The sequence below is a fragment of the Sorex fumeus genome, unplaced genomic scaffold (assembly GCF_029834395.1).
Source record: "Sorex fumeus unplaced genomic scaffold, SorFum_2.1 ptg000013l, whole genome shotgun sequence".
NCBI classification, from domain to species: Eukaryota; Metazoa; Chordata; class Mammalia; order Eulipotyphla; family Soricidae; genus Sorex; species Sorex fumeus.
Window position 1 is genome coordinate 12,812,777 of NW_026606070.1, and position 20,121 is coordinate 12,832,897.

Consider the following 20,121-nt stretch of genomic DNA (forward strand, 5'->3'; position numbering starts at 1 on the left):
CTGTGGGCGAGCGAGCGAGGGAGCGAGCGTGCGGGAGCGGCGCTGCTCTTCTGGGCGTGGCTTTCCTTCCCGACGGGGCCGGGGTCCGAGGAGCCGGTGGGCCGGTGCTGGACATGGCGGCCTCGGTCGTGGCAGATGGCGCCGGGCGGCGGGGCTGCGAGCACTATGAGAGAGGATGTATCCTGAAGGTGACGACTTCGGAGGCGGCCGCTCTGGAGGCGTTTCCGCCGGGGCGCGGCGCGCGGGGCGTGGGGTTAGACTCCGCGGTGTGGTTGGAAACTGTGTCTGTCAAGGGATGTTCTCCCTCGCGGGGGCTCGCCCTGTTCTCCCGAGAGTTTTAAAGTACACGAGCATGGGCTGGCACAGTGCCACCCTTCCGCCCCCTCTTTTTTTGTGGGGGGTGGAGAGGGGGTCACGCCCGGCGATGCCCTGGGGTTACTCCTGGCTCAGTGCTCAAGGATCTCTCGGGGAGATGCTCGGGGTGGGGGTGGGGGAAACACCTTCCGCGGCGCCGGGGATCGAACCCGGGTGTCGCGCGTGCCCGGCAGGTCCAGCCCGCCCGGGATGCTGTGGCTCCGGGCCTGCGTGTCGTGTCCCCGACCTGCCCCGTGGGTTTCTGGAATGTAGCGCTCGCCAAGGGAGGTGGGGGCTGCCCTCGCCCCGACCTGGTGCATGATGAAATAATAGCCGAGGGATCCACTCGGGGAAGAGTCGTGAGCCTTGTTCAGGTTCTGCAGGAAGTCGCTCCTGCATTTACCTGCCAAGGAGAAAATACATGGAGCAGGGCAAGTGAGGCCCCGCTGGCGGCTGCCACCCAGTTGGGAACCATGCCTGGGAAAGGGTTCCTGCCTGTGCTTACGTTGTGTTTACGTGGTGATGGAAAAGAAAAAATCCTCCATCCAGGTCCATCTGGAAGTGGCATCCATCCAGTTCGAGTTGGCAGATTTTCTTTTCTTTTCTTTTTTTTTTCCCGAGCCAGAAGTTGGAAAATTGGCTAGGAAAGCTTTGAAATTTGCAGTCCCGCAGCCTTTACCTCTTTAACTTTGCCCCTTCATCAATTATTGATTTCAGGGATGCTCTGTAAGTGCCCTCTGTAGAATAGAACAGAGCGAAGTCCCACCTTGATGAAGAGGATGAGGCATACGAGGACAGCTTAAAACAGAACACACACACACACACACACACACACATCTGTTAGTGAACTTCCCACCTCTTGGATGAAGCTCTCGTCTAGAATTGTGTAGGGAATGGAACCTGTTTTTAATTATTCCATTTCCACAAAAAAGTTCTTTTAAACTTGAGGTCTAAAATTGAATTCAACATTTTGCCCCAGCCTTTGAACGTCCACTCTTTGACTTCATACCACACAAGTGCTTGCGTTGTAGAGGTGGTCACTGGTGATTTGACAAGGATTTTCAATGGAGAAATTGGGGCAAGGCCTGCTTGGGTTAGGTTCAAGATGGAATGATGGAATGGGCTTAGTGAAAGTGAAATAGCAGTTGTAGGCAATTTGGGGGACTTGTGGAAACTCTGGTTTTAAATGGGAGATAAAGGATTCTTCTCTCCCTCCCCCCCTCCTTAAGATCAGAGGTATTGCGACATGTTTGTATAATCTTGGAAATGACCCTGTAAAATGATAATATTTTATAGTTCAGGAAGGAGAGGGAAAACTGTAGGAGTACTCTTACTAAATAGATGAAGAGAAGATGGGGCTAATGACAAGTGGAGGAATTGGTCTTGGATCAAAATATAGACTGTAGACTCTAGCAGAAGGAAGACAGTATTGAGGTTCTTTCATCAATACTTTCACCAAATGTTGATCGAATTTGTGGGAGGATTGTCTCAGTTGTATTTGCAGTGAAATAAGAAACAGGGTCATCAACAGAGTATTAGGTTCCAAAAGAAGATGCAAAGTTAATCATCTAGATCCTAGGTTCTGTGCTCTTTGGAACAGTGGGTGATGTGGAACATGGTAGAAAGGTACACTCTCCATTAGTTTTTAGGACTTGGAAGTGGTACCAGTTAGTACGGTGGCTCTCTAGCTGTATTCACAATTCCTTATAAGGTTAACTAGGTGAGAAATGCTTTTAATAGAAGTTGAGATTTTGGAATGGAGAGTGTGTGGAACATCAGAGAAGAGGAGCTGGAGTTATAGTACTGTGAACAGGGTGCTTGCCGTGCATGTGGCCAACCCCATCCTAGGCACCACATGTGGTTCCCCCCCAGCACTGGCAGGAGTAAGTCCTGAGCAGTGCTTGGTTATTCCCAGAAACAAAAGAGAAGAAATGTAGGGTGTGTGTAAGGCAAGAATTGGAATGAGTGGGAAGAAGAGGTAGTGATTGAGAGTTTCATGTTTGCAATTAAGTTAGAAACAGGATTCAGTTCTTGTTCTAAGATAATGGTTTTCAAAGTGAATGGATGTCTTGGGGATTCCTGGAGGAGGCCCTTTTAGGAGCCTTTTGGAGATCAGAATGGCTTTCTAAGATACTATCAGAAAAGCAGTAAGGAAAACGGCTGGCAAACTAGGACAAAGTAGTGACGACTGAATGTATTATACAAACACGACAGTATTTAAATATTTGCTATTGCATTGTTCATGCAGTATTGTGTAAGTGGGACATTTACGTCAAGCCCTTTGTCAGACTAAAATAGGTGGTTGTCTGGGGCTGGAGAAAGTGCAGCAGATAGGGTGATCTTTGGCATCCCATATAGTCCCCTGAGCACTGCTTGACGTGATTTCTGAGTACATAGTCAGGAGTAACCCCTGAGCATTGGCAGGTATGCCCCCCACCTCCCCAAAATAAAACTTAGGTGGTTGTCCTGAGGAACAGTTTTGACAATTGGATTGCAAACTAGTTGTTACTTTCATTGTGCAACATTTTTTACTTGAAGTATAATTATTCAGACAGGTATTTAGTGAGTATCATCTTGAAAAGGAAGGAAATGAAACCATGATATGTAGGAAAAATAGTGATTAAAGATTTATGATTTTAAGTGAAAATTAGAATTTTTGAAAACTTGGCTTAAGAGTGGCTTAAAAGTTCTAGTACCTAAAGCTGCTTTCTGATGAAATGAATTATGATATTAGTGAGTGTGATTTTTCCTTACATTACATGTCCAGTGTGTGAACATTTGTAAGATCTACATGAAGTAATCTTTTCCAGTGACCATTGCATATTGATTGAAAGGTTCTGTTCAAAGTCCAGATCAGTGGAATTTTATGTAACAGGAGAATAATCTATATTGCAACTAACAACTTACCAATAAGTTGTTGAATTTTGGTATAATATGAAGAGAAGATCCTTAATTTTATGAAGAGCCAGCTCCGTATTTCTTTCAGGCTAAAGTTGTTTTATGCACTTCAACCAAAATTGATTGGTTATGGAAGCAGAAATGAGTCATTGGCTCTTTTAGGGGAAAACAGTTATTTTTCATCAAAGCATTTATTCTAACACTGGCTTTTAACTATTTTTTTTAAAGGAACTAATTAGAAAAACATAAGTTTTAGTTTAGGGTTTAGTACCAGCTTTTTTGTTTTGTACACTGGGGAAGGAAGCAGAAGTCTGGTAATGGGTGTAGTGTTTGAATAATGAATGATGAAAAGTATAATCAACAGTATTGAAATTTTTGATACCTCAATAAAAATGGTAAATGATAATCCCAATTTATAACACATATCCAATGATTTAAAAAAAAAAGAGTAAAAGGTTGTTTCTTCTCTCCTATCAATACAAGATGAGTAGTTAGGTTACATGATCAGGGGATGCATTACACCAGGACAAGATTTCTTCTTTGTATTTTTCCCCATGTTGTAGCTCCTGTAGCCTTCAGCAAATTTGTTGCCATGCTCAGTTTTTATCTGATGTAAAGGGAGCTTGGAGAAGAAGGCTTATTTTATAATCCAAGCCAAGAGTGGCCTTGATTTCTTATCATGGTTTGTTGGTATGAACTTTGGTATGATCGGTATGATCACTTGAAAACTAATAGCCAGAGTGTCTGAGGACCATGCTACATATAGATGGGTGGTCATGTGCCCAGGAAGGGGAGAATTAGTTTAGGTGGGCAACTTGCCTTTGCTAATCATGAAAACAAAGAGTGTGACTTATATTTGTTCCATCCTAAATTATCAGGTGTACTGATGAATAGTGCAAATGAGCTCAATTGTAATCTTTATTTTATTTACTATTAAGGGGATACATTGTCTGAAGATGTCTGAGAAGTTTCCTGGTTGCCAGTGAGACTGGGAATGAGTTAAGTGTGTTGTGGTGTAAGATTTTTAGTCCAAGGATTTTCTTTTAGCAAAATTTAAATTTTATTTGAGGTATTTTAGCTAATGGCTAAGTAATAACATTTTCTTTTTTAAATTTTATTGAATCACTGTGAGATAGTTACAAGCTTTCATGTTTGGGTTACAGTCACACAATGATCAAACACCCATCCCTCTAACCAGTGCACATTCCCAACCACCAGTGTACCCGGTATACCCCCCCCTTTCCCACCCTCCCCCTGCCTCCATGGCAGACATGATTCTCCATACTATCTCTCTACTTTTGTTTTTTGTTTTTTGTTTTTTTTTTAATTTATTTATTTATTTATTTATTGAATCACCATGGGAAAGGTTACAAAGCTTTCAGGTTTAGGTCTCAGTCATGCAAATATCAAGCACATTTCCCTTTACCAAAACTTATTTTTTACCATGAAGAACCCCAATAAAACCCCACCCCCCACCCCTCCCAGTCCCTGTGAGGCAGATGAATTCTAGTTAACACTCTATCTGCTTTGATTAGATTCACTGTTTCAATAAAAGATTCACCACTATTATTTAGAGTTTACCCCCCTCCCCCCCGAATCAGACATGCTGACAAAGCATTGTGAAGTGATTTGCTTTCTACAGCTGGGTTCAAGAATTATATGTTGGTTTTGGATTTCTGCTATTTTACTTATTGACCCTGGAAGTATTTCTACTGAAAGTCAGATAGTTAAGAAATTGGTTTCTGTGCTCTGGAGTCGTGGCCGTGCTGGAGAGCCGCTCGCGGGGGGCAACTGGTGGCCTTGGTAGGGCGTGAAGGGCGGACCGAAACGCCCCCCTTCCCATGAGGTTTTAGTCGCCCCCAGTCCCCCGGCTCATACCTGCTGTCCACAAGGCTCCCATGCGGCCGCCATCTTTCTTTCCAGAGAGGAGAAGGCGACTGGGGCAACACCCTTTCCCCTCCGGACAGACCTGATGGCCTGGATTAACGCATAGTCCGTTCACTTTTCTGCTCCAAGCTGCCGGGTTCTGCATTAAGTCCTTGTGCTTCTGGGGCCGTGGCCGTGCTGGAGAGCCGCTTGCGGGGGGCAACTGGTGACCTCGGTAGGGCGTGAAGGATGGACCAGAACGCCCCCCTTCCCATGAGGTTTTAGTCGCCCCCACACCCCCGGCTCATACCTGCTGTCCACAAGGCTCCCATGTGGCCGCCATCTTTCTTTCCAGAGGGAGGAGGGCGGAAGGGACCAACACCCTTTCCCCTCCGGGCAGACCTGATGGCCTGGATTAACGCATAGTCCGTTCACTTTTCTGCTCCAAGCTGCCGGGTTCTGCATTAAGTCCTTGTGCTTCTGGGGCCGTGGCCGTGCTGGAGAGCCGCTCGCGGGGGGCGACTGGTGACCTCGGTAGGGCGTGAAGGACGGACCAGAACGCCCCCCTTCCCATGAGGTTTTAGTCGCCCCCACATCCCCGGCTCATACCTGCTGTCCACAAGGCTCCCATGCAGCCGCCATCTTTCTTTCCAGAGAGGAGAAGGCGACTGGGGCAACACCCTTTCCCCTCCGGACAGACCTGATGGCCTGGATTAACGCATAGTCCATTCACTTTTCTGCTCCAAGCTGCCGGGTTCTGCATTAAGTCCTTGGTGCTTCTGGGGCCGTGGCCGTGCTGGAGAGCCACTTGCGGGGGGCAACTGGTGACCTCGGTAGGGCGTGAAGGACGGACTGGAACGCCCCCCTTCCCATGAGGTTTTAGTCGCCCCCACACCCCCGGCTCATACCTGCTGTCCACAAGGCTCCCATGTGGCCGCCATCTTTCTTTCCAGAGGGAGGAGGGCGGAAGGGACCAACACCCTTTCCCCTCCGGGCAGACATGATGGCCTGGATTAACGCATAGTCCTTTCACTTTTCTGCTCCAAGCTGCTGGGTTCTGCATTAAGTCCTTGTGCTTCTGGGGCTGTGGCCGTGCTGGAGAGCCGCTCGTGGGGGGCAACTGGTGACCTCGGTAGGGCGTGAAGGACGGACTGGAACGCCCCCCTTCCCTTGAGGTTTTAGTCGCCCCCACTCCCCCGGCTCATATCTGCTGTCCACAAGGCTCCCATGTGGCCGCCATCTTTCTTTCCAGAGAGGAGAAGGTGACTGGGGCAACACTCTTTCCCCTCCGGACAGACCTGATGGCCTGGATTAACGCATAGTCCGTTCACTTTTCTGCTCCAAGCTGTCGGGTTCTGCATTAAGTCCTTGTGCTTCTGGGGCCGTGGCCGTGCTGGAGAGCCGCTTGCGGGGGGCAACTGGTGACCTCGGTAGGGCGTGAAGGACGGACCGGAACGCCCCCCTTCCCATGAGGTTTTAGTCGCCCCCACTCCCCCAGCTCATACCTGCTGTCCACAAGGCTCCCATGCAGCCGCCATCCTTCTTTCCAGAGAAGAGAGGGCGAATGGGGCAACACCCTTTCTCCTCCGGCAGACTTGATGGCCTGGATTAACACATGGTCCGTTCACTTTTCTGCTCCAAGCTTCCGGGTTCTGCATTAAGTCCTTGTGTTTCTGGGGCTGTGGCCGTGCTCCAAACTTAACTATGATTTTGAGAGAGAAACGTTGGGTCATTTACTTCCCATGGATCACTTTGTATATAGAGAGATGTCGCGCGGCCACGTGAGCGGCCGCGCGGTTTTGAGGAAAAGTCCTAGTTCCCGCATACTCGAGCTGTGGTTGTAGAGGCTTCTGGTCACTGGGGTTCCATCTGGGGGGGAGGCGGGATGCGGTACCTACCCCATCTGGGGCTTCCCAATGATCTCGGCTCTTTTTAGAACCTGTTTTTTTTTTTTTTCCCTTCAGGATCTGTGGATCCCACCCTCCATGTTGTTCTTCTCTTCAGCTGAATCTATCTCTCTACTTTTGGACATTATGGTTTGCAATACAGACACTGAGAAGTTATCATGTTTGGTCCTTTATCTACTTTCTGCACCCATCTCCCATCCTGACCTGTTCCTAAGGATTTTCATCTATTGTAAATCTTTGTTTTTAAGAACTAGGAGGTTGCATTAAACTTCAGACATATAACAGTGCCGAAGAAAATAATTAAAACATGCCAAGAAATGGTGAGCTGTAGTCTGTTTAGGAGATGCTTAACAACTGATTCGTTGCTTCTAGTCTTTGGCCTATTCCAGGAGAGGAAGGAAAAAAATATCAATTCTTTTTGCATTTAAAATTGTCTTATTTTGATTCTTATAACTTTTTCTCCCTGGGTTTAGGCACCTTGCTGTGAAAAACTTTATACTTGCCGGTTGTGTCATGATAGCCAAGAGGATCATCAGCTAGATCGCTTTAAAGTAAAGGAAGTGCAGTGCATAAACTGTGAAAAAATTCAACATGTAAGATTTTATGATACATTTCTAATTGAGAATGTTGCAACTGTGATAACTTTTAACTTTTAGAATAAATAATATCTTTGCTTTGATTAAGAATTTATAAAAGCAGAGCTATATACTTTAAACAAATTGTGGATATTCAAATAGTAGTAATTTTTGTAAAGTTATTTCACTTCCTAATTGCATATGTCATTTTAGGCCCAACAGACTTGTGAAGAATGCAGCACGTTATTTGGAGAATATTACTGTAGTATATGCCACCTCTTTGACAAAGACAAGAAGCAGTATCATTGTGAAAAATGTGGAATTTGTAGGTACTGTATGTAAAATACCTTTTTTCCTAATGTATCAGGACAATAATGGATTTTTGAAAAATCAGTTTTATTGAAATACAATTACATGTATAAACTCAGGTCACTTGAATACTCAGGTTACCATATGGGATGCTGGGAATTGAACCCGGTGCTATACTATCTTTCTGGTCCCAATCATTCTTTCTCTTTTATTGACTCACTGTGAAACATTATCGCTTTTTGAAAAGCAAGGGCCAGAGAGATATTATTGTGGGCAAGATGTTTGCCTTGAATGCAGCTGACCAGAGTTCCATCCCTAGCACTCCATATGGTCCCCTGAGCCCCTCCTGGAGTGATCCCTTAGCATAGAGCCAAGAGTAAACCCTGAGAACTCCTGGGGGTGCCTTAATTAAAAATCCCAAACAAGCAAACAAAATCTTCACAGCAAAGTAGTCAGGTAATCAGGTATTCTGGCCTAGATTTCTCTTACTGTTGGCACTTCAAACATTCTAGCCTATATATATATATATTTTTTTTTCCCTTCTTTTGGGGAGGAGTCCTACACCTGGCAGTGCTCAGGGCTTACTCCTGGCTCTGTGCTTAGGGTTCACTTATGGTCAGGCTCAGTGTACCAAATGGGAGGCCAGGTGAGGTAGAACCTGGGTCAGGTAAGCAGGTAAGTGCCCTGCCTCCTGTAATATTGCTCTGGGTCTTATTTACTTTTTCATATTTTTAGTGAAGATATTTTATTGAAAGAAATTTACTTAGAAAGATGTGAGGGGAGAGAGAAATAAGTGTTCAAAAGAGAACATGAGGGTTTGTAGTGATTGCACAGTAGGTAGGGTGCTTGCCTCACATATGACCCACCTAGGTTCAATCCCTGACACCCCATATGGTCCCCTGAGCCTAGAGGAGTGATCCCTGAGCGTAGAGTCTGGAGTAAGCCCTGAGTACAGCTGGGTGTGGCATAAAAACCCTTCCCAAAAACCAGAACAGGAGCTTCTCCAGAGTGGAGAAATGTCTGCCACAAATATTGGCTGGGTTTGGTCTGGGAGGGAAACTGGGAACATTGGTGGTAGGAAATTTACACTGGTGAAGGATTGCTTCATACAAGGTTGGAACATTGTAAGACTGAAACCCAATTGTGAACAGCTTTGTACTATGATTAAAATATATAGGTTAAAAAATATTAAAAAATGAAAATGAAAATCTTTCACTGTATACTCGTATACTGTTTGCAGTGAGAAATCTGTATTTCTTTGTTCTTCTGTATCTTTTTCTTTTTCTTCATTTTGGACAATTGGAGTGTGGTGTTCCATGGTTTAGTTTTCTTCATGTTGCTTATGTTTTGGGATTGTTGGTTTCTTGACTCCTTGAGTTTATGCTCTCGGCTTTTTCTGTCTTCACCTTTCTGATCTCCAGTTTCATGTATAAGTTGCTCAAAGTTACCAGCTCACGTTCATTATTTAAAAATTTTTTTTAGATTTTGACCCATCTTTTCATCAATGTCTCTAGACTGCTATTGTAGTTATTTTTTCCTATAATTGATGTGAGTCTCATGTGAGTCTTTTATAGTGCATGTAAGTTTATGTATAATAAATTATTACTATGGTGCAGTCAGTCTAATTGTTGACTTTTATGTATTTTTTAGGATTGGTCCAAAGGAAGATTTTTTCCACTGTTTGAAATGTAACTTATGCCTAGCTATAAATCTTCAAGGGAAGCACAAGGTATATATTTAATTTGCATAATTTTAGAAGTTTTATAAAGTTCTTAAACCTGCTTAAATTCTGATATATTTAGAAGAATGATTTTCAGATACTGTCACATAACTCACTTATTTTTATCAGTTTTAAGTAGTAGATGCTCTAAAATACATGCCTCAGTATTCCTATAATTTCTTTTCTTCTCTATAGTATGTAAGAATATTTGTATCAGTCTTAGCATACTGTTGACAGTGTAATGTGGACAGATGTTTTTGTTTCTGTGGCCACAGCTGGTGGTACTCAGGGTGTACCTGAGTACCTGGCTTTTTCCTGGCTTCATGCTTGGGGTCACTCCTAGTGGTGTTCTGGGTACAGAACTGCTGGGGATTGAATCCAGGCCTCCTGCATGGAAAGCAAATGGTCCTAGTATTACTCAGGAATTAGTAATCTTTCATAAACAGTACTTCTGTGGTGCTTTGGGATTTTCAAACCATGTGTCGTGTCTCTGCACGCACATGCACACATGCATATTCATGCACACAACCAAAATTCATTCAGGTCACCAGATTAGTGACCCCAAGCATGGAGCCAGGGAAAAGTCAGGTACTCAGGTACACCCTGAGTACCACCAGGTGTGGCTACAGATACAAAAATATCTGTCCACATCAGTCAAATAATACCCTTAGAAGATTGTGATTCCAGAGATGATAAGATGTGTGTATAGGAACTGCATCTTAAATTTAAAAAAATATGTATGTTCTATCATGAAAAAAGAAGGCTAAAAGAAGTGATGCCTTGACTGAGTAATAGCACAGGGCTAGGGTGCTTGCCATGCATGTGTCCAACCCCACTGACCTCCTGTAAGCATATTAGCCCCCGAACTACTACCAGGTGCTTTCTGAGCAGAGCCAGGAGTAAGCCCTCAGCATAGCTGGGTGTGGCCGCAAAACAACAAAAACAATTAAAAAGTTAAAGCTTACTGAGATCTTTTTTTTTTTTTTCCTTTTTTGGCTCTGGGGCCATACTTAGTGGTCTCACAGGTGACCTCTGGCGTTGTGCTCAGTGGTATTTGGGGCACCATGCAATACTGGGATCGAACCAGAGCCTCCTGCATACAAAGCATGTGCTCAGCTGGTTGAGCTCTCTCTCCAGTTCCTTGTCCAAGATCTTAAGGGAAAGTAATTGGTGGGGCTGTGATTGTAATTTAGATTCATTTCAAGGGATTCCCTCCCTACTGCATTGTCTTTTAAACTATATATTTTTGTCTTTTGTTTTTCTGTTTTCTTTTTTGTTTTTTGGGGGCCACACCCAGTAAGCCCACACCTAAGGGCTTACTCCTGGCTTTGTACTCAAGGATCTGGTGGTACTCAGGGGACCATCTGGAATGCCAGGGGTTAAACCCAGATTGGCTGTGTGCCAAACAAGTGCTATCTCTCCAGCCCCAACTTTGAAGTTATTTTGCTTTGCTAGGCTTCAGATAACCTCATTTATGAAATGGTTTAATAATTGTATATGTATTTTGTAGAGTTGTGAGAATGAAACACCTCTATATGGAATGTCAATATTTTAAAGTAACTTAGCCATGACCTAAAACACTTACAGGGAAGGTATTCAAGCATCCATTTTCTTTGCATCTTTGGTAAATTTTGAATCACTGAATTAACTTACCTGTAAATTGGAAATGCTTTGTATGATTAAGATGTATTGAACAATTTATTGTTTCAGGTAATGTGAAAAACCTGAAGTAGTTATAGTTAGTGATTGGTCTTATTGTTTTCATTTTAAGCTTTTTATTATTAATAATATTGTTATATCTGACATTTTCAGCTGGTTACGCTTTTGGTAATTTGACTTTTTATTTAACAGTGTATTGAAAATGTCTCCCGACAGAATTGCCCAATATGTTTGGAGGTAAGCTTAAATACCCTTTATCTCTGGAAACGTGCACTTGAATTATATTGTCTTCATATAAATAGTAATGTTTTCTTGACAGGACATTCATACATCCCGTGTTGTTGCTCATGTCTTGCCATGTGGGCATCTTTTACATAGGTAAGGTAATTGATTTTTTTCTCTCAAAAATGTTTTAAAATATTGGAGTTAAGTTTTGCTGTACTAAAAATAATGTTGTGGATTTTTTTCCCCCCCAGAACATGTTATGAAGAAATGTTGAAAGAGTGAGTATTTGGATGGGATTTAAATTGTAACTGAGGATTCCAGAGCCATAATACAGCAGGTAGAATGCTTGCCTTGTCTGTAGCCTATCCGGGTGTTCAATTCTGCGCATCCCATATGGTCTCCCAAGCCTCCAGGAGTAATTACTGAGCGCTGACCCAGGAGAAAGCCCTGAGTACCGCTGTAGTCTCCCCTCCCCCCCCCAAAAAAAAAATCTACTTGTAAGATGTTTTTTTGAGGCAGGCAAATAGTGCTGCTACTGATTGAGCATTGATATATATCTTGAGTAGTCTGGCAAAGCATCTTGAGGTATGTAGGTGCTTTATCTCCAGGTTTCTGGAGCTCTGTCTCTTCCCACAACCTGAGATAGATCCTGTGTTCAGTTTTTGGTCATGTTTACAATGGAGCAGAGTTTCTGCTGAGTCATGTTACTCACACTCCTAAGTAATTATGTTTGTCTAGTATGATGATGACCTTCAGAGAAAGCTAAGGAGATTAGGTTATCTGAAGCTGAGACTTGACTTGACAGTGGTGAATCGGTGCTGAAACATTGTATGTCTGAAGCCCACTTATGAATAACTTTGTAATTTTATGGTGACTAAAAATGAATATTGAATAGTAAAGCTGAGACTTGATTGGGAGGGAAGGCTGTTAAAATGAGATAGGAATAGTTTGATTAGTCTCCACAAATGTATTGTGTCTGACCAATTGATGTGCAGGTATTCTAATGATTCAGAGTTGAAATTTTTCAGTGTTTAGAAAGAAAATAGGGTGGTTTATTTACCAGTTAGCATGCATCTTGTGCACCTCAGTTTAAGGGTTGGAAAACAACCTTTTTTTTTTCTTTTCTATCTCCTCCAGAGGCTACAGATGTCCGTTATGTATGCATTCTGCTTTAGATATGTCTAGGTACTGGAGACAGCTCGACGATGAAGTAGCACAGACTCCCATGCCTTCAGAATATCAGAACATGACTGTGGACGTGAGTATCAACACTGTTTAAAACTTTGCAGCTTTCTTTTTGATACTCTTGTTAATTTTGTCCTTTTGATGAAATCTTTCTTAAAAATACTGCCTTGGCAAAAGTGACAGTAATGATTATTTGGGAAGGTTAAAGTAATCTCTAAATTTTAGTTACAGTGAACTGAAAAAAGCCCCCCCCAAAAGGAAAGTGTTAAGAAGTATTTTTGTGCAGGTTTTCCAACACTAGGTGGCAGGCAGAAACTTTATTCTGAATTATCTTCACTTGCCAGAGCCGGTCCAATAACCAACTAGAGGTGAATTATTTGCCTGTTGTCTTACTTGACTTGTTTTGTTTAATTGTTTTGTTTCAGTTATTTAAAATGTTATGGCCAGAGAGGGCTGGCCACTTGCCTTGCCCGAGGCTGCCCTCAGCATGCCATGCGAGGGGGAATGGGCCACCGAGCTGGGGGAATTCCTAAGCGCAGAGCAGGAGTAATCCCTGAGTGTTGCCACGTATGGCCCAAAAGCCTAGAAAAAAAATTTTAACATTGAACATGCTAGTTAATTTTTTTTTTTCTTTTTGGGTTACACCTAGCGATGCACAGGAGTTCCTCCTGGTTCATGCACTCAGGAATTACTCCTGGCAGTGCTCGGGGGACCATATGGGATGCTGGGAATCGAACCTAGGTCCGCTGCGTGCAAGGCAAATGCTCTACCTGCTGTGCTATATTGCTCCAGCCCCCATGCTAGTTGATTTTTAAAGCTGAATTTTTTTGTTTTTAAGGCTTTTAATGCCCTTCTAATTCTATTGCAGATTTTTAAATTTGAAATCTTTGGATCATTACGTTGTTACTAATTAAAATATTTTAGCACAGCGGTAGGGTGTTTGCCCTGCACGCAGCCAACATGGCCGACCCGAGTTCGATTCCTCCGCCCCTCTCGGAGAGCCCGGCAAGCTACCGAGAGTATCTCGCCCGCACGGCAGAGCCTGGCAAGCTCCCCGTGACGTATTCGATGTGCCAGACACAGAAACAACAAAGTCTCCAATGGAGATGTTACTGGGCCCGCTCGAGCAAATCGATGATCAACGGGAGGGCCTTTACTTACTTACTTACCCGATAATCATTATGTCTATTTCTAGAGGTTGTATTGTGTTTATGTATATTTTGTTATTATTCACAGAGACTTTGACAATCCCCTAAATAGAACAAGTTTTGCCTATTTATACAGACAAAACATATTTTTGTTATCTTTTGGTGTAATACACTAAATTTCTGAATCCTCATGCCTCAAAATGCATGAAAGTCCAAAAGAGTAGTTCCTAAATTAGTCTACAGAGCTTACCAAGGGTGGGGTACAGGGAAGGGACCAACCCAGTAACGATGAAGGGAAGCGGACACTCTGGTGGAGGGAATGCTATTCAAGTCCTGTCTTTAACCGTATTTTAAATTATGTCGACTCAAGTTTCTGGAAAGAATTCATGAAATACAGGAAATTCAAATAAAGCCAAAGAATAAAGTAGTTCCTAAGAATGAATAAGAAACTTTAGTTTATTGCAGTGAGACGCATCTCAATAAGCTTTAGCTTATCTCAATAATGACAATAAGATTCAACAGAAGAATTACTCTCTTTCAGAGCGCTCTTAAAAATGAAAAAGGAGTAATAACTTGAAAATAGAGTAATTAATTGGTAACCATGTGAGAGAAAGCAGGTGTTAGATTGAGAATAGTCACTCTATAATAAGTAGAAAACTCCAAGTTCTGAATGAAACTTGGTAAATTCAATAAGAATATGTGCTAAACACACAAAGTAAGTTGCCTAATTAGAGCTAGGAGATTAGAAAATAACTGATGGGTATAGGGTTTCTTTAGGGGTGGTAAAAATGGTCTAAAATTGATGGTGGTAACATTTGTATAGCCCCAAGGATATACTATAAAGAACTGGACACTTTCAATGGACAAGCTATGTCACATATTATGTCTTAAGAACTTTTTAAAAACAATCTAAAATGTATGCTATTTTGAATTGTAAGTATAGTTATTGATCTATGTCTGTTAACTATTTTTGGCATAGTACTTTTTATACACTTTGGAAGCTATTGTAAAATAACTCAAATCCACATTTTCATTTTCTAAAATAAAAGCAATCTTGGGGCCAAAGTGATAGTACAGCAGGTAGGGAGCTTGCTTTGCACGCATTCGACCTGGTTCAATCCTTGGCAACCCGTATGGCCCACCAAGCCTGCTAGGAGTTGTCTCTGAGTGCAGAGCCAGGAATCAGCCCTGAGTACCACTAGCTATGACTCAAAAACAGACAAAAATAAATAAATTAAAGGTGTTTGAATGACTTCTCAAAGTCCTCAGAATCAATACATTTCTACTTGGGGACTGGCGCAATAGCACAGCAGGTATGGCATTTGCCTTGCACGCGGCTAACCCAGGTTCGATTCCCAGCATCCTATATGGTTCCCTGAGCACCGCCATGGATAATTCTTGAGTGCAGAGCCAGGAATAACCCCAGTGCATTGCCGTGTGTGACCCCAAAAAAAACAAACAAAAAAAAAATACATTTCTACTTAATGAAAATACATATATTTGCATATATGTTTTTATATATTTATGTGGTCTTAATGAGTTATTTTCAGCAGGCCATGCCATTTTGTAATTTTAATGTTTAATCTGTTTGATTTTTCTTCGTCTCTTTTCAGATTCTCTGCAATGATTGCAATGGAAGATCAACAGTTCAGTTTCATATATTAGGCATGAAGTGTAATATTTGTGAATCCTACAATACCGCTCAAACTGGAGGATGTAGAATTTCACTAGACCAGCAATGACCAGCCTATACTTACTGCACTGGAAAGCAGCATTTTTGCTCTCTTTATTACCCTGTTCTCATAATGTGTCAGAATCTATGCATTATAATTGATGTGGTTTTGTAATAGTTTCACAGCATAAAATCATATTATCAGAACTCTGTAGGATTATCATCGCTCTGTCTTGAATGATAACCTCTGCACTTGTGTTTTGATGGAAAATTCCGTGTCAGTTATTTGAAACCAATGACATTTTGTGCTGAAATTCGTATCTATAGATGTATATTATACCTTTTTTTTTTGTTTTGGGGCCATACCCAGTGGATAATATTTAGGGCCTACTCCTGTACTCAAAGATCACTCCTACTGGGAGTCCAGGGAACATAGGGGTTACCAGGAGTAAACTTGTGTTGGCCGCATGCAAGACAAGTACCTTACCCTTTGTACTATCGCTATATTATACTTTTTATGGACCCTTGCTTTAAGTGACACTATGTTCACAGAATTCATTTCTGGTTCTTCATAGAACTACGTTTGAGTCTCTCTTTTTTGGGGTTTATGGGACCATGCCTGATGGTGCTCAGTGCTTACTTCTGGCTCTGTGCTCAGGGATCATTCCTGGTGGGACATGAGACATGTGCCACAGATTGAACCCAGGTTGGCCATGTGTAAAGCAAGCACCTTACCCTCTATACAATTGCCCTGGCCCCAAATTCTTAATGTTCTTGATTTGTGCTGTAATGAAAATATGTTCTATCCTTAAAGTCTACATATGCTTTAGGTTTTCTAAGACAGTCCTTTGGATCCTATAAATGAATTTTGATCTAATAACTGCTAATAAAATTATATTGCAATAGTGTTTTATAGAACTTCCCCTCCCCCCCAAGGTTACTTAGTTTGGCCCATTAGGGACAATAGATTCGGTCTTGTGAGAAAATTCCTTTTCCTCTTGAGGTTTTCTTTTTATAAGAGTGGTTGGGAAAAATGTAAAATAATAGAGCTTTATAAGCCTTAAGTAAAACCATCAGCACTGAAAATAATTTTAAGTTGCCTAAAATTATTTCTCCAAAGACTAATTCAAGTCAGGTATTTAATGAGCTACTCTTTAAATTCTAGGTGGTGTTGTTTTAGGGCCACACCTGGCAGTGTTTGTGGGTTACTTCTGGCTCTGGGCTTGCGTTTGTTACTGGCTGTGCTCAGGGATCAACCCAGTCCCCCTGGATGCAATGCATATGCTTAGCGGTCAGTCCAGGGCCTCATTCCTGAGCCACGTTCCTCGCCCCAGACCTTTATTCTATCTGCCTGCTAATCTTCGTGCTCTGTTCCTTTCTTTCTCCCTGTGTCTGTTTCCCTGGCTTGGGCATAGCAGTGCTGCTAATCTTAGTTTGGGGAAGGAAGGTGATGTGTTGCCATTCATACCAGGTACTATATAGATAACGTATAACTAGTTGTTAAAAAAATCATAATTTCTGCTATCTTGAGAAACTCAGTCATACTCCTGCCCCTAGTTAGCCTATCTTTAGTTTTAATTTTTATGAATTTTAATTCTTTAATTTATTTGTTTTTTGAGCACACCTGGCAGTGCTCAAAGGCTGCTTCTAATTCTGCCTAGGAGTTGTTCCTGGTGGAGTCAGGGGACCCATGTGGTACCAGAGGTCAGACTCAGATGTCCAGTATGTAAAACATACTCTTGGACTGTTGAGCACACTCTGATTTTAATCAGAATCATTGCATCTTTGAATAGGAGACAGAATATATGGTAATAAAACTTTGTCTTTTGAGGGCTGTGTATTGGTGCTAGTCATTGTAATGATTCTTTGGGGTAGGTATTGTCTTTGTTTTATAAATGAAGGCATTAAGATTCAGAGGTTTGATAACAGGACCAAGTAAGTTATTCCAGTCTCAGCCTGTTGATTGTATTGTTGTTGACCAGAGATCTCTGGGCGTATTCACTTGGGCCATGGTGAGTGTACTTCCTGCCTTCTCCCCTTTCCAGATCACTGTTAAAACTGGACTAGTTCTTGTGGTTTTATTGTAATGACATGACGGTATGCTCTTCATATTGTAAAAGTGAAATAAACATGGAAAGCTTTAAAAAAGTAAAGGATCTGCAAATTACATAGCACACCCTGGGCCATAACAGTGAAATTATAGCATACACAATGCCTGACAGTTCTGTTTTACTGGGGTTGGAGGTGTGAGTGGGCTAGGGAGTCCTAGGCTCCTTTGGTGAATTCTAAACTTCAAGTAGAATTTAAAGTTTCTGAAGATGAAAAACAAGTGGTCCAAATAGTTATCAAAGAACAAAGGATTCTCATGAGGGGTGGTGACCGGCCTCTTTTATTATGACTGATGTGTACTCAAGCCTTTGAAGTGGATACCTCAGTACTCAAAAGCTTGAGTTCAGTGTTTGCATTACAAACAAGGCAAAATCTAACTTTCTGGGCTTATATACAGAATGTGCGTAAAGGTTGTAGTTGCTGATCCAAATCTAATCAATAACTCCAAACTCTGGTGGATCCTTACCTTAGTAGCCAAGTCATCTGCTGTGGAGGAGCACATGACTTGTTAGACCTTCCGTTTTTACAATTGTAAAATCTTTAAAATTAGATTATATGTTCAACTTCAAATTTGTCCAAAATAATACAGAATATATAATATATATTAATTTGCTTATAATAATTATATGCTGGAAAAGGTTTTTAGAAAATTTGAAGTTTCTTCAGGATTTCTACCCACGATTTTCAAGGGTTTCTCTACATGGCTGTCCAGTACTTAAAATTGTTCATCAGTTCTCATCCACAATAAGAAGTTTCTTCGTATTCAGTATGTGGCAGTTAAAATGGGTAGAGTGATCCCTCTTTGCCTGTGGTTCTGCTTTTTATAGTTTCAGTTACTCACAACCAACCAAAGCCCGAAACTATTAAATGAAAAAATTTCAGAATTTTCGTGTGCCATTTTGAGTAGTAAAATAAAATCTTTTGTAGCCTGTTCTATTCCATCCCATATCCAGTGAATCATCCCTCTATCCAGTGAATCCACTCTGTGTGTAGAAGGTTATATATATTGCAATACCATTGTTACTTTGTCTTCTCATGCAAACATTTCACCACATTCCAGAAGGTTGAGTACAGTAGAATAAGATTTTGAGAGACTTCGTACATAAAAATTTAGTAGTTGAATAGTTCATTTTTATTTTCCTTATTGCTCATCTTTTACTAATTTAAAATTAAACTTTTATCATATGTGTACATAGGATAAAATTGCTCATAGGGTTTAGTTCTCAGGTACGCATTATCAATTTATTGCCCATGAGCAGACACAGTGACAATGGTACTATTATGTTTGTTTAACTTTTTCTGACTTCAGAAATAACCTTTATCATTTCTGAAGATAATAGATATAAGAAAAGAAGATATAAAAACCAACCTCATCTGCCAGTGATCATTGCTGTTTACATTTTTGCAGATAATTTTATCTTTCCTATTAAGGGATTTTTTCCCTGTAAGCTTATAGGAATGTGTTTAATCTGGCCTTAGGTATGGTAGAACTGTCTTTGAATTGGGCACAACATAATTCCTCCCTAAAAGAGTCAGGTTACCCTGTGACAGAATTTTATCTAACCTATACTCATTAAAGGGCTGGGGCAATAGAACAGTGGGTAGGACATTTGCCTTGCACGAGGCCCACCTGAGTTCAATTTCTCTGCCCCTCTGGGAGAGCCCGGCAAGCTACCGAGAGAATCCCGCCCACATGGCAGAGCCTGGTAAACTCCCCATGGAGTATTCGATATGCCAAAAACAGTAACAAGAAGTCTCACAATGGAGATGTTACTGGTGTCCACTTGAGCAAATCGATGAACAATGGGATGACAGTGCTACAGTGCTATACTCGTTAAAAAAAAAAAATCAGTTCAGGGCGGGAAAGAATACAAAGGTAAGACATTTGCTTTGCCTGTGGCTCTAGCCCCGACACTATCCCTCAGCATTGCTGAAAACCAAAATAATTAGTTCAGTATGTTTATAAATTTCTTGGTGCATGGAAGCTCTTTGACTCCTTTTATTATTAAAGAAGAGTGTATACAGTTGTTTATGTTTTTCTCTTATAGTTTCTATTGTCTTAAGTTTGTGGAGCTCTGTATGATACTAGTTTTCAATTTTGAAGTGGTATGTTTATGAATCAGATTTTTAAATGCTTGCTTCCTAAAAAAATTTCAAAAATTTATATTGTGTACATGTTTATTCTATAAAACATTTGTTAATGAAGTAAATGTGATTACTAAGGAGATAAAATCCTGTTTTTAAGTGTCTGGCACTTGATAAGCATAAATAAATTAATTTGAAATGATATATGCCTTGAACTGCTATTGGCATTCCTATCTATAGTCACCTTTGCTTAAGTGCTCTTAATTTTTTTCCCGTTTGCATTATGTTCAAATGCATTTCTTTCTTACAAAAGCTCTTGATTTTATGAACTTGATTATATTCACTTTTGTGGATTCTTCTGCTGTCCAGTTAGTCCTCTGGATTATGTGTTACCGTTGAGCAGGTTTGC

At 41.5% G+C, this 20,121-nt stretch overlaps 1 protein-coding gene across 1 annotated transcript; it reads left to right on the plus strand.

The window, feature by feature from the left end:
* The first annotated feature begins 5 nt into the window (after positions 1-5).
* Positions 6-19,916, plus strand: RCHY1 (ring finger and CHY zinc finger domain containing 1). The gene is made up of 9 exons (XM_056111309.1): positions 6-188; positions 7,499-7,618; positions 7,814-7,929; positions 9,560-9,638; positions 11,481-11,525; positions 11,608-11,666; positions 11,765-11,791; positions 12,651-12,771; positions 15,460-19,916. Exons 1-9 carry the CDS (start codon positions 114-116, stop codon positions 15,586-15,588), a joined length of 771 nt encoding a protein of 256 aa, XP_055967284.1. The 5' UTR covers positions 6-113; the 3' UTR covers positions 15,589-19,916.
* The last annotated feature ends 205 nt before the right edge of the window (positions 19,917-20,121 follow it).